The sequence below is a fragment of the Dryobates pubescens genome, chromosome 14 (genome assembly GCF_014839835.1).
Source record: "Dryobates pubescens isolate bDryPub1 chromosome 14, bDryPub1.pri, whole genome shotgun sequence".
Classification (NCBI taxonomy): domain Eukaryota; kingdom Metazoa; phylum Chordata; class Aves; order Piciformes; family Picidae; genus Dryobates; species Dryobates pubescens.
Window position 1 is genome coordinate 23,374,672 of NC_071625.1, and position 14,665 is coordinate 23,389,336.

Consider the following 14,665-nt stretch of genomic DNA (forward strand, 5'->3'; position numbering starts at 1 on the left):
ACAGATAGATGGGAAAAGCACAAGCTAGCCACAGTTTCCAGCACAGGGTGTATTTTCCTTCATTGGCAAGTAGTTTGTATCAATTTTTCCACAGACGAACTAGCTTGGCAACCTGCAGATGCTGCAAGCATTGGGTACTGATGCTTGAAATGGAAATGGACTCTGAAGAGGATGTGGGATGGGGAGAGATAAATCAGTAACCGTGGTTGCATTGGAAGTCTATTAAGACTGATGGTACACCACTTACTGGAGCATAACTGCGGAAGTTGACCACATTAAAAATGAGCACGTTAAACAAAACCTAAAGAATTAAATCTTGCTTGTATCACATTGTTAAGGTTCATGTTCTCCTTGGCATTTGTGGTAACAAAACCAGTTAGTAGTGTGTTTGTTTAACATAGTTAAGTTGGTTGGTAGGTATTTGTACAAGCAGAAGTAAAGGATTGATTCTTTCAGGAGCAAGTTGTGTCTGGTCTGTAAATGATGTGAAAAGTGTGTGTGTGTCTTTTTCTTTTTAACTGCAACTTTAAATTTGCTAAAGTTTTGGCCTGCATTGACCCTGCAATGCCCAGGAGAATGTCGAGGGACAGTATTGTGTTACTGAACTCTGGCATGTTAGCTGCTCCTCGAGAACTGTCAGCAGATGCGCTTTACTCTGGGGAAAACAATTTGAGGCACCTTTGCCACCTTCTTTCAAGATTCTCCTCTTAAAACCTTAAATTACTTCTCAGTGCAGGCATTAAATATAGGCACACAAATATTGTTGAGCAGCTCACACGGGGGTTGTTCATTGATGAGTGCACAGCGAGAAGAGGCTTTGCTCTGTGCAGTGTTTGCCTGCCACGATCTTGACACAGTTGTGTGGCAACCTGGGCCTTGTGCTGCTGGAGAACTTGCAGTAGGGTCTCAAAAATCACAGCATGTGAATCAGCACCTTAAAATGTTACTAGCCATCAGGAGAAGGTGTGCAGTTCAGTAACTGCCTCCCATGTGCACATATTCAGAGCAGCTGCATCCTTACTCTGCATTTTTCCCTGTCATGCAATATTTCTGCCTTTCAGCCTAGCACAGAGCTGAACACACTGGTGAGCAGCAGATGAGTCAGGCTTACGCTTGGGGATTTGGGACTGGAGCCCAATTCTTAAAGCTTCCAAACCCCAGGGGCTCTCACTTCAGTTAGCAAAATAAATCTCGTCATCTCTGTTGGCCCTATGTGTTACAAACTGGTTTTGAGACCACATAGCAAGATGGCTTTCTGTTGAGTGATCCAAGGCTTTTCTTCCCCAGCATGTCCAGCAGAGTGTTACAAGTGTGGGTTTCCTCAGACTCTGTGTAACTGTATATGCATGTGTGCAATTTCTCAGCAACCCGTCTCTCAAATTTGCCATCTTTTAGAGAAGACCTGGGTGAATCCATGGTTCCTGCTTCACATGGCTGAGGAGGACGGAAGGAAAAGAAACCTTGTGTGTAAAAATATCACTCTGAAATGTGGGAATATGGGTTACATGGTACTAAATCAAGGTGGTCTCTGGGGGGAGTAGTTAATAAATTCTGAATAGGAGGTGACCCTTTCTGAGCAATTCCCTCTGAACTTGTAATCTGTATGCTAGTCCTGTGCATTACAGTGCTTAAAGCCTAGGTCAGAAATCCCCCAGCCAACGTGGACATTTCCTTTTTGTCTTTAATAGACAGATTAATAGCAATAGGTCACAGCTGACTGTGTATTACAGGTGCACACTGATGAGGTCTGTTAGAAGAATAAGGGAGCATCAGAGCGTGTGAGGAGCTATGAGGTTTAGATGGATTTCCTGTGTTACCAGAGATGTCAAACGACTGGATGAATGTTTGTGGCCGAAAATCAGCTTAACTGGAAAGTACCGTGGGCTTGTTTATATCAGAAGCTATGAGAAATGCAGCAAAAGTAAATGCACATGCATGCATTTAAGTACATTAGTGGTTGGGCTGGCTGCTTTTTGTAGATGAACTTCAACTAATTTTTGTCATTTTGAAAATAGCCCAGATGTTATTTTTGCCCAGATTGGATCATGACAATGCTGGTTTGCGTGCATAAGGTGGATGTTAGCATTCTTTTGATGTGGAAGCTTTTACTTGGATAAAACAAGTAAACGCTTTCCACATATATATTTACTGCGTTACGTTTACAAAGCAATGTCAGGGGAGCACATCCTCCCAAGAGGATTTGAACTGCTGGGGCAATGGACTCTGGATTTCAGGCAAGGGAAACTATTTTCTGAGTGGTACTAGTGAGGAACTTGAAGAGGAGCCCAGGAATTTCCTCTCCTAGAGACACTCAAGCTGGACTTGACAGACTTCCAGGAACCTCATCAAAGTTGTCCATATTTTTAGTGGGGGAGCAGATCACACAGCTTCCTGAGGTCCTCTCTGGCCTGAGTTGTTTTCTGTCTTGCTGTTTTGCATGAGATGCTGTAAGGAAGGAGATTATTTGGAGGGGAGCAGTACGGACATATGGACTTCCTTACAGTGGGAGGCACCCCCTGAGAAGGGTATTAACACGGTTTAGCATGCTGTTGCTATGAAAGCCTTAGCAGCACTCTTTATGTGGATGGCAGTCTTATTTAAAACTGGCCAGCCCCAGCTGAGTTTGACTAAGGACTACTAAGATGAGCAGCACTTGGCTAGAGTAGTCTTGGCTAGAGTAGTAATAGTACTCCAGAGGTTTGTCCTGCATGGAGTGTAAAGTGCGAATCCCTTCCTGCTCCTTTCCTATGCACTGGTCAACAGGAGGAGTCACAAAGGTGTTCTGCAGTGCAGTGAGGGAATGACTAAAGTGATGGAGAAGCAGTGCTGTTAAGGCAACTTCTGCAGACACGGGATGGCTTCTGTGGCCAATTTTGAGGCTTAAATTTCAGGATTTGCAAAGCCCTGTTCTCTTTTAGCTTCTAGTCTTCATTGATTCACAGCCCGCTTTCCTGAAGGGTGTTTGAATGATATTTTAAAACTGTTCTTGCACAGATCTTGCAAACCTGTGTGCATCACAGCAGGAAGTACAGCAGAATTACACACATCTGCTGTTCCAGTGGTCAGAGACATGTTCTCTGCAGTCCACTGGAGCTTCTTTAGAAGAAATTGAGTTGCTCTGCCCTCACAGAAAGTGATAATAAATTTGTCCTTGGTGTTTGCATGCCAGTCAGCCAGTCAGAGCTGCTAAGTGTCTTGCTCTGTACTGTGTGTGTAATGCCATAAACCTCTGCAGCTTCATTTGATCTTTTCTGCAAGATGTGCTTTTTCCTTTTTGTGAACAAAAGAACTCTTGAAGTTCTTCACCTGCTGTACTCTTCATGGTTAAAGCAGGTACACTTTAAATGCAGCCTGACAGCATAGATTGTTGAATAAAGAGGAGTTTGCCAGTGCATTCAAAGCAGCCAAAGATCTGGGGAGCACGGTCCTGTGCTTGTCAGCTGTCTCACCTGATCTGCATGCAGCCTTGTTCATGTGTGTAGCTTGCTTGACTTGCTGCTTACAAGTAAAGGAGACAACACCTGCACCTTTGCTAAGTCCAAAAGTATCAGCTCAGTATGTGCTTTGTCTTTCCAAGGGTGTGTTTATTGGTTTATGACCAAAAGCACAATGATGTCTGGTTTCTCTGCTTGGAGAGACTGTCCTCATTTCACTTTCTGTAACAGGTGGACTGTTACACCTTTCTTTTTTTAAGCTGAGTTCAGTGTTGTGTATCAAATTCCTTCATACTGTGGGCTTAAGCAGCCAGCTGGTGTCAAACCCGTGTGGTGATGCTCTCCTTTGCTTTTGTGAAAATTCATTATATTGTAGTAAGGATGAGCAAACTGAAATTGGAAGTAAGTGGGATGCTGCCAAAAAAAAAATCCACTAAAAAAACCAACACACACACACAAAACAAAACAAAACCCACCAAAAAAATGCCCAACAGAAACAAAAAAAGCCTTCCAGTGAGGACAAAACCAGCTGTTTGAGAGCTCACCTGATGAAAAGCCCAACTGTCTTTATACAGAGCACAAGGCAAAATGAGCTTGGGGGCAATCTGGCTAACCATAAACAGTAGTGCCCTGGATTCTTGTTACCCTTTCATTATCTGCTACCTGATTAAAGAGGTATACAGATTCTCTGTGTATCTGCTGACAAGTCTCCTGAGTTATAGAGGAGAGTTCTGCAAAGTCATTGTGTTTTTCCTCTCTAGGCTTCTACTAAGCCATGTTAAAATGAGTTTGGAGATACACTACATAAATCAAAGAGCATGAAGTTGAGCCATGGATATTTCAATACATATTTGAGATGATTTTTAAACAGACTTTGGAGCACACAGAGCATCTGCTTTGAGAAAATACCAGAGAAAGACTGTATTGCCTTCTGAATCATCACCACCAGTGTTCCCCCCCTATATGCTGGTTGCAGTTTGAGATGATTAATGCCAAGCAAAGACATTGAGGTTGCCCCAGCAAGAGGGAACCACATCTCTGAATACCTGGGGCAGAGCTTACCCTTGCACCTGGGAAATAAGACACTGTGCTAAATGCTTAGATGTGCTTGAGTCTCGTGATGGGTTGATGGTGCTGCACCTCTGTATAACTAATTGAAACATAATGGACTTCCTCTAAAATTTCTTGAACTGATAGCTTCTTAAAGTGGTTTGGATCCCTCCATGATCTTTCCCTCTGTTCTGTAAGGACGCATGCTCTGTTGGACCAAGTGACAGCATGTAAAAATAGAGCTGCCTTATTCTGCAGATCTGCTTGTTTGGAGTTTCAGCTAGATCTACTGACTTGGGTTTATTAAAAAATGATCTTTTCTTCTACTTGTCCTGGTTGTATTTGATTTTGTTTTAGAGGCAGCAGCCATTTGGTCCTTTCTGGATTGGGATCAGCATGACAGGTGGTTGGGACACCTGAGTTAAGGAGCTTTTGAATTTTGGGTCTAGAGGTGTTTACAAGGTCCGTAGCTAAATACAAAGAGGAGCAATACATGCAGACTTTTCACAGCCTCTGTGGAAGCTGCCAGTTCAAAATAAGTGGTGTGTGTTCTGCTGAGCGTGCAGTGGAATTGCACTTGGTGTTCCAAGCCATTTGCACTAAGTGTATTATCCCTTCCCCTCATTGAATATTGCTGGCATCTAATGAGATTACATTGCAGTTCATAGCTGTGCCCAACCAAAATAAAAAGCTATACTTGAAAAGAACATAAGGATCTTGAGTTACTGCCTTCTTCACACATTGGGCTGACATGAAGTGTTCATTTAGAGCCAGATTCATGAAGGGATGGAGCTCAGCAAGTCTTTCTCTGTAAATAGTTCTGAACCAGATCTCTTGTCTTTTCACCATCTGAAGCAGGCAGAGTCCTTGGTGCAGCAAGTACCTCTGGCTGGTGGAGCTGGCCTTTAAATACCAGTCAGCTGGCGGCTCAGCTCTGGGATGCTGCACAGATGAGGGGTTATTCTGAAGTGAAGCACAGCCTTGGCCTTGACTTCTTCAGCAGCTTCAGGAATTCCCTTTGTATTACAAAGGATCCTTTTTATTAGCATGCTCTTTTTTTTTTTTTTTCCCCCTATCTTTTTTTTCCCCCCCCAGAGCAAGCTTGATGACTCACATTACCTGCTTTGCTTAAGCCATTAGTGGGTGTAGCATTTGGAGCAAAGCAGTTGGATCTGCTCAGATTAAGACCGTTAGCTTTACATAGCTATTCATGGAAGGACTTTGGAAATATGTTCAACTGTAGCTTTGAAAAGAAATGAGGAAAAGGTGTGGATGATATTGTTGAGCATAGCTTTGCTGTGAGTACAGATGTTTAGCAGACCCTGTATGTTCTCAGTAATTAAATTATTGGTCTTCCAGAGAACAAAATGTAAATACCAGCCTTCAGAAAACATGTGGTGTTTGCTCTTCTGAGCAAATCTATTTCTAATGATGTGTTGGGTTTGTGCATTAAAAGCTTGATATGAAACTTTGTGCTCATAAAAATGGGCAACAAGCACCTGTAAAGAGGGATGCATATTAATTTTCCAGGAACAAGGCACTGCTGTCTGTGCTGGCAACACCAGTTACGAAAGGCAGAGGAGGAAAGATCAATCCAGCTTGCAATCCCAACATAAACATGCTCAAACTTGAGGCTTTCGTTACAGAGAACACTTTTGCCTGGACATCCTAACAGGATGTTGTGGTTCAGTGATGCATTTCATGTCTCTTACAAGTTTGTGAGTCCTTGACAGACGTCTTAGTTTCTCCCAAACTGAGTCGATGCATCCTGTGATAACTTAAGCCTTCGCAAAGCATTCTCAGCTACTGGTATGCATGACATTCTCTTTAAAAGTGGAGGGCCACAGGTGAACTTTCCAGCATGCTCTGAAGGCTGGATAAACCCAGACTGTCCAAAGATCATAGCAGGGCTGGTTTATGACCATATTTAGTATGTTCAGTGAACTGTATGGTGACCTCTGTATGCACGGGTGAAATTCTGACCCTGCTTGTTTAATAGCAATGCTCATTTTGACTCCTGTGGAGGGAGGATTTTGCCTGGTGCTCTGCTAGAAGAACAGCTGCAGTAAGCAAAAATGCTGCTGACTAGAGGAATAAGCTGAATCAGAAGTCAGAAGAACTTTCTTGATTATGCTTCAACATACTGACTGAAACATGGCCATAGTCTGTTTTAAGGACTTCCTGAAGCTGACAGTTGCCAGGGCAGATTGTGTGCTGGGAATGGCTCAGGTTTCCTCTTCCTGTTCCTTCTTTGCTACTCTAACTGGCTGCTGCTGCTGCCACTGCCATGTGTCTCCTTTCTTTTTAAAACACAATGCAAATGCTGTTTGAGGTCCTGCTGTTCTGTCCATGAACAAATGCTAGTTTTTTCTGCATAAGAGAAAAACCACCTACCACATTTTCTTCCCAAGATCCTATGGACTGCCTAGAGCTCTAGCAAATGTGACAACTTCATATGAGGCATCAATAAATACGTTTTCCAAGTAATTTGCCCAGTAGACACTCAACTGAAGGTAGGAAGCAAGCTGCTGCCCCTTTGCAGTGACCACCACAGAGATGTGGTACATGACAATGGCCTGCTAGAGTTGATATATTAAATTGGTTAATCTAAAATCCTTAGGTGAGTTTGACCTTAAATTCAGATTTGTTGGTCCTGTTTTCTCTGAAAAAAATTTCTGTGTATATGTATACTTCAGAAAAGTTTTGCTTTTGGTTTTGAGCAGCAGATTTCAGAGTTTGCCAAGTGCTGCTCAGAAAGAAGCTGTAGGAATAAGGGTGTGCTATTCTCTTTTCCTGTCAGGTAGATGCTGAACTGTTGTTTGCAGTTCTTGATGTGTTTTTCCAACTTAAAGGCCTTACCTGAGGCTGCTGACAGCCTGAAACATCAAGTGCTACCATAGCTCCACTTTCAGGTTTCTCTCCTAGTGGTAATGCCTACAGCCCCTGTGCTGGTCACTTCTAAGCAAAGCCCCTCCTTTTTACTCTGTCTGCTGTTACTCCCTGGCACCGACACCATCATTCTTGAGTTTTCACGGAGGCATCCACATAAACACTTTGTGCAAGATCAAGGTCCATGCCCTATATAATCAGTGATGGAAACTGCTTGCTCTTCTAATAGCATGAGTTTGGATAAGGGTTGAATAATGGCCATTAACTTAAAATGTCCACCTGTTAGTCATCCTGTCATAGTCTCTGTATGCAGAGTTGTATTTAATAATCTGGCCTCTGTTCTGCTCCTGCTCTAATCTTTGCTTGAAAATGGAAGCCTCTTCTGATAACTTGGAAATGACAGAAATTACAAAAATACTACACCCATTTTTCATCATTCTCTTCCTTTGGGGAGAGAGTGAAATAGCTGGTTGGCACTTCTGAACTCTTCCCTTGAAGATAAAGATGAGCTTGTTAATACGTTGGAGCCTTAAAGCCACTTTCTGAAAAGCAGTCATCTTCGGAGCCTTCTGGGGTTGCTCAGCAGTGAAGCGAGAGGAGGAAGATAAGAGGTTGATTGTAGTGGGTTGTTTGGAGTATACAGAGGCCATGCAGTTGTACAGCTGCACATTTCATCAAATAATCATTTCCTTGATATGTGATCATTATTAAATACTAACATAATGACTCCAATAAAACAATTGAGTCCCTTTCCTACAATCTCTCCCTGTTGCCTCTCTGCAATGCTGAATGACAAGCAAGCATCGAAAGAAAATAATTTATATCTTTATAGTGGACTCATTGTAGTGTCGTGGTCCACAGGCTTTCATTTAATTATCTTACAAGAAGAAGGGTTTGGGTCTTTTACAGGCTTAGGCAGGAAAAGGCAGAAGCAGGAAAGGTGAGACCAAAAGCACGCTTTGCCTTGCTGAGCTGCCTTTTACGTATGAGAAATAAGGCTGATGTTATCACCCACTTTCTAATCAAATTTGACAGGAGCATTTTGTTAAGCCACTTTCTCTGAGTGGGAATTCTGATGAATACAGCTCTCGTCTCTGGTTTCGAAGTATTACTTTACACTGTTCCCAAGCACTGTTTGCCTTAATGGATGAATTATTGTAGTCTGTCAGAGAGGCAGATAATTCACAGCCTCATTTTATAAACGGAGAGCTCAAGGCGCAGTAGTTTAACTTGCATAGCTGCAGAGCAGCGAGTTGAGTGCAGGTCACCCACCCAGTGTACTCTTGATGAAAGGTTTGCTAGGTTTGCCTCTGTATTTCTCTTCAGGAAATTACAGCAACTGGAGAATGTCATGACTTTTGGCCAGGGACCTGCTTGTACACGAAGTAGAGTGGGAATTGGAAATGCGTAGTGACTTCATTGTAGCAGTATGCATTGTACAGAGACTGGTTCCCATACTGCCCCTTTGCTGGGCAGAAGCTGCTGGCACACAACAGCTTTCCTGTGGGCACCTGCCAGCTCCACGCTTGATGTACTGTGTGTCCATTAGCTGCTGGGCATATGGTGGGATGGCATCAGGCTCTGAGTGAGAAAGCTTTGAGGAATAAAAAGAAAGCTCATTCCCATCCTTATCCAACAGCATTGCAAACCTTGTGGCAAAAAGCTTTAGGAAACTCTTCAAATGGCCTTGTAGCAAGAGGAGCAGAGAGGGTGCCTGGAAAGATTCTGTGGGGGATGTGTACTTGCTGCGAGTGTTGTGTTGACATTTTGCAGTATTGCAGAAATCTCTTTTGCAAGATACTTAAACTTTTTTTTCCCCTGAATTCAGTTTATTGTAAACTCAGTGTATTGATAAATAAACTTGGTTTACTGATCATTTGGCAGAAGAATAGGAATCCTTTCTTGCAGCCATTTAGAGCAGTTGTGTTCCCCAGCACTTCAGCTTTAGGTACATTGAGTTTATAGTTTAAGTGCTGTTTGATAGGAATTTATGCTCTTCAGAGAGGAATAAGCAGTACCTTTCTCAACTAATTGTGGGCAAGAGCTGCTGCTTCAGGAGATCAGATCACCTCATTGACACCCACCAGCACTGTCTGACTCCCTGCATGCCTCAGCACAAGACATTAAAATGGAGTCTTGCCAGCCCTGAGCCTCTTCTGCAGCCCTCCCTGGATCCTTGCAGATTAAGCTGAGATGCTGGCTCAGCCCTCCCAAACTTTACGTCATTCCCAGTCCCTAGCAGGCTCCTAAACCCATCTTCTGCAATGCCTTTTTTCCAGAAGGAGGATAAAAGATTTCTCAAAACCATTTTCCCCCACCTTTGCTTTAAGAGTAGATTTTATTCACAGAATAAAATAACATCTCATACTCCCATGCCCGTGTAAACACTTATGGATAACATGACTTTCAAAGGGCAGGAAGAATCAGTAAGCCCCTCATCCCCAACCAGTTGGGTTTGTTGTTCTTTGTTCTGGGGAATAAGCTTTTTATTCCAGACTTTATTTATCTTGTGGTGTGGTTTTGTTTTGCTTGTTGCTTTTTTGTTGTTGTTGGGTTTTGTTTGTTTGTTTTGTCTTTTTGTGTGTGTGGGTTTTGGTTTTGGTTTTGTCGTCTTTTTTAAACAAGCACAAACTGCTGCTTGTACAGACCTAACTTTGCATCGCTGTTTTGCTGACCTTGCCCATACATCCATACTATGTGCTGAGAGGATATGTTTATTCTTTGATTATTGAGGTTTCAATTGCAATTTAATATTAATAGTAACTGACCCTTGTTTCCTCGTCTCTAAGACACATGGTGCCTTATTTCCTATTTATTGTTCTAAAAAAGGTCTCTTCCTTTTTTTGGTATAATGAGCTTAGGAAAGCAGTGTCACTTAACCATTGACAGTCCTTAATATTCCAGTATTTCAGTGAGTTTTCAACCTGAAAAGCCTCCCTTCTGCTGAAACTCAATTGGGAATTACTCTGCTGATGGCTGTGGAAGTTCTAATTAGTGTCTCCACCTCTGCCGTTGGAGTTGTGTTTACTTGGCTGTTGGCTCCAAAGCAAAATGGCCACGCTTCGGGACAGAGATCTACATTTTGTTGGGGATGTTGTCCTTTTTCTCTAAGTGCTTGCTTTCTGTTAGGCCTTTCCCCATCTTTTGCTTTTCAATTCACCTGTCTGTCACAGCTTGTGCGAGTGCTGCCTGGGGAGGTGGTGGAGTCACCATCGCTGGAGGTGTTTAGGAGGAGACTTGATGGGGTGCTTGGTGCCATGGTTTAGTTGATTAGATGGTGTTGGATGATGGGTTGGATGTGATGATCTCGAAGGTCTCTTCCAACCTGGTCTGGTCTATTCTATTCTGTTCTATTCTATTCTGTTCTATTCTATTCTATCACTGGAAGAGATGGGTCTGGATCCAGGCTGGAGTCTGTATGCTTTTCCCATCCACTCTGAGGTAGTGAGGCTACAGCTCTTCAGTGTTACTAAATATTATTATTTCAAAAACTCCTTATAAAAACATGAGTAATTGGGCAAGTGACAAAGGACTTTCTGTTTATCTTTTTGAACAATGGAAAATACCAAGCAGCCACAATTTATTCCAGTTATTTAGTGTCTTTGTTCCAGAGCCGTTTCGTGGGCACAGGATTTAATTCTGCAAGAATGCAGGAAGATGGTGACTTGTTTTCATGTTAAAATAAGTACTCTTTGTTTAAATAACTCAAGTTTCTTTAATAGGAAGATTTTTTTTTTTTTTCACTTGAGAAATACCATTTTTAAAGCCTGAGATATTTTATGGTATATTCTGAGTCTGAGGTTATTGTAATAAATCAAAAGCTGGTATTCCAGAGAGTACGGCAGTTTGGAAAAGGTTCATACAAAGGTCCACGTTCGTACTCTTGAGAATAATAGCTTTGGCTTGCAAACAGGAGATACTCAATCATCAAAACTAACACCAAAACACAATTATATTGAAATTTAATAGGCTAAAGTTGGTAGTGCAGATTAAAATGGGAAATGAAGGAGGAACGCGTGCTTTTAGTAGGAAAAACTTGGGAGGAGGAACGCTTGCAAAAAATTCCTCTTCCAGTCCCAGTTGTCGGGCGAGTGAGGGTGTAGGGTCAATAGTGCCACCTGCTGGCAATGTGCTGGAAAAGGTGTGATCAGAGATGGCAGGTATGGGTGATGCACTGATAGGGATGAGTCAGTGTGTAGGGTTAGCTACACATTGTAGAGAAGCAAAATCTCTTTGAGACGCTGGGCCTAAAGAATGTAGTGTCGAGTTCTCTAGGTTGATTTCCCGAGTGTGGAAATCAACTGTTCATCGATGTCCCTACTCGCTTGCCAGCTTTGCTTCTTGTCTTTTGACATCTCAGGCCATTTCAACTCTTCTGCCACAGACTTGGGCCTCATGGCACATAGAACTGCTGGGAACAACTGTGTTTTAATCACCATTATTTGTTCAGGTCTGGTCTCTGGGTGAACAAGAAGTAATCTCTTCTCAAGGTTGTAGATGCTCCTGAGGCCTGCCCAGTTAGGAGCTTGGTCATTTCTACAGTTATTAGGCATCTGGTTTACAGTTGCTCTGAAAGACTTGGCACCTGCCTTCTGGTTGGCATAACTATCACCACAGGCAGGAATCTCATCAGAGTTCTCATGCTTCATGTTTTGTTTTTCAGGTGGTACCAGAGAGATTGGGTCTGCTCTTACCAGGATGTGCATGAGGCACCGAAGTATAGAGTCCAAACTCCGTCAGTTCTCAAGGTGAGTGACTCTGTACTTGTCCTGGAGCTCAAGATTTGTCTTTTGCTGCTGGGGAACACCTAAAGCTGTTCACCAGCATTGCCTTTTCATCTGCTCTCTGACCATGTCACTAAGAGCAGCCACTGTTTTCTCCTTTTGCAGTACACTAGGTGTTGTGAACATGCAGGATTTCATGGCATGTTCTGGGGACTGAGCTTGTCACCTCAAATCACTCTAAATGCTGCATATTCCCACTGTTGGGTTCTGTTGCTCAGTGCTGAGCAGGCCTAGCTGCTGCTGAGATCAGCCTGTCTTTGTTACAGGACTTCAGGCTTTGTCACTAAGTTCTAAAGCAGCAGCAAGTGTTGCATTGCTTCCTCAGCTTTCTGTAGAGCCCACATAGCTTGTGGCCACAAGAGAAACTTTGAGCCAGCAAGTGTGGGAAGAGCAAATTCTGTCATCACATTTTGCACTTAGACTGTAGAGGTAATGGGAGAAGATTAACTCGAGTAAGCTGGATCATATGTAAACAACCTACTTCTGCAGTAAGTCGTAGTTTGCATATGTGCCTTTTTTAACCAGACCTAAAAATTACACTTGACCTGAGGTGAACCAAAATGATGCTTTTCCATTTGCCTGATGACCTGTTATGTTTTTTTCCCCCCTTTTAAAATGAATTGGCTGTGAGGAGACCACTTTAGTTACTCCAGAGTTAGCTATTTAAATGATTCAATCCCAATCTCATTAATTAGTGGTGCTTTACTGGTGCTGTGGTATGGACTCTACTGGTAAGAGGTGAGGCACATCAGTGGGCAGGACAATGTTCTCTTGTACAAGTGCTCTGTCTTCTTGTGCATATGCATGTGTTATGTAAGTTTATAATCGTCATAGCTCCACAAACCTCTCCAGCCTTCAGAGAATCTATTTTAACTGCTCTTTGTGTGACAGATGAGTAGGATCTAACTGTTTACATTGGCCCCGTTTTGGGTCACTTCTGTGGTTAACACTCTGTTCCTCACTGTCCTGAACATCTGTGCAGTAATTCTGGTTATCTTGTGATGTGCCCTCTTGGTTTGTTGTGGTTTTTTTTTTTTAAATCTCATCTCTTCTTTTGCTTTCTCCAGCATAAACATTTCTGTGTTCTGATGTTTGCATTGTGACACTGGTAGCTGTCACAGCAAAAAGTAAAAATACTCCAATATTGACCTTGGCTCTCTATATAAGAATAGGGGCATCTGCAGGATTTGATTGCTCTTTGTGTTTTTTCAACAAAATTAGTGCTTTAATTGACTGTCTGATAAACCCACTTCAAGAACAGATGGAAGAGTGGAAGAAAGTGGCCAATCAACTGGATAAAGACCATGCAAAAGGTAGTTACAGAGGAAGAATTCTTTAATAGGAGTAAGACTGTAATCTCAGCTTTTCTTCCTCTTTTCATGTTTGTACTGGGGAACTGAATGACATGCTTAAATATGTATAGCAACTTTTCTCTTCAAAAACACTTCTCTCCCAAAGTGCCTGACAAATTTTTAACCCTTGAATATCCATTTTGAATGTTTAGTTTGCAGGACCCTGAGTGGTGGGTTGTTTTTCTTGACTGGTAAGCAGTGACTAGTTTTAACTCTGTTAGCCCACTCTCACTGTATGATCTGCAGTAGTGCTGAGGACTGGGAATGGCACAGCTACCCCTGCAAAACCCTGGGGTGTAGTTAAAAGTTAACTGAGATCATGTTATATCTCAGACACAGAATCCTCCATAGAATGCATAGCCCTGTAAAACATTCAGCATCATTATTTTCTAACTGATATGATACAAAAGTGTGCACCTGTGGAACAGGAAGGTTTTGTTGTTGGACATGGGATACTCAGAGCTGCAGTGCTGATGGTGGCTCCGGAGGTTTTCCTGGGGGAATGAGCAGGAGGCAGTAGTCTTGGGACAGCGAGACCATGTTGGTAGATGTCTTCAGCTTTGCCAAGCTAGTACTGGAGATAATGGGCTTTTGCTGTGTCTGAAAGAAGCAACATCACCATAATTTGTTTCAGAGAGGGTGAGAAGTGATGGGAAGGACTGTGCTTGGCCTCCAGAAGAGTTAGTGTTTCTTGCTCTACTGTTACTATGGTCCAATAGAAGCAGCTAAATCAACAGCGCTTTAAAAAGTTTCCACCTTGTGCTGTGGAGAGTGCTTAGCAGGTAGGGAGGAATCACCTGGGTTCCTGCAGGTAAGGGTGACTGGCTAAAGTGACAATGAGATTTAGGGTACAGTGGGCAGACTTGGGTGTTGGGGGTATGGTTGGCCCTGGTACAGTTTCTGTGCCCACCATCAGCCTGCTGCTGTTTTTCCATCTATAGAATGGTAATAACATTGACCTTCTTTGTTGAAGTGTATGTGTATATGTATATACATGCATACATGCATTTTATCATTTTATTTATTCTTTTTTTTTTGTAAATATCAGTTTCTTATCTGGGACCTTTAGTGTGCCTGGACTAGAGGTGAAAGATTTTGTTCTGGGATTTTAATTCTCCCAGGGTTTGCAGCTCATCTGAAAATGAGGACAACTGAA

At 42.6% G+C, this 14,665-nt stretch overlaps 1 protein-coding gene across 12 annotated transcripts in view; it reads left to right on the forward strand.

Moving 5' to 3' along the window:
* Positions 1-14,665, forward strand: part of MTSS1 (MTSS I-BAR domain containing 1) — a 118,232-nt gene that overhangs the window by 71,972 nt on the left and 31,595 nt on the right. For all 12 annotated transcript variants that reach the window (XM_054167343.1, XM_054167348.1, XM_054167345.1 and 9 more), the window contains exons 4-5: positions 12,037-12,121; positions 13,379-13,470. In XM_054167343.1, the coding sequence (XP_054023318.1) occupies positions 12,037-12,121; positions 13,379-13,470 (177 nt within the window). The remainder of the gene's footprint in view (positions 1-12,036; positions 12,122-13,378; positions 13,471-14,665) is intronic.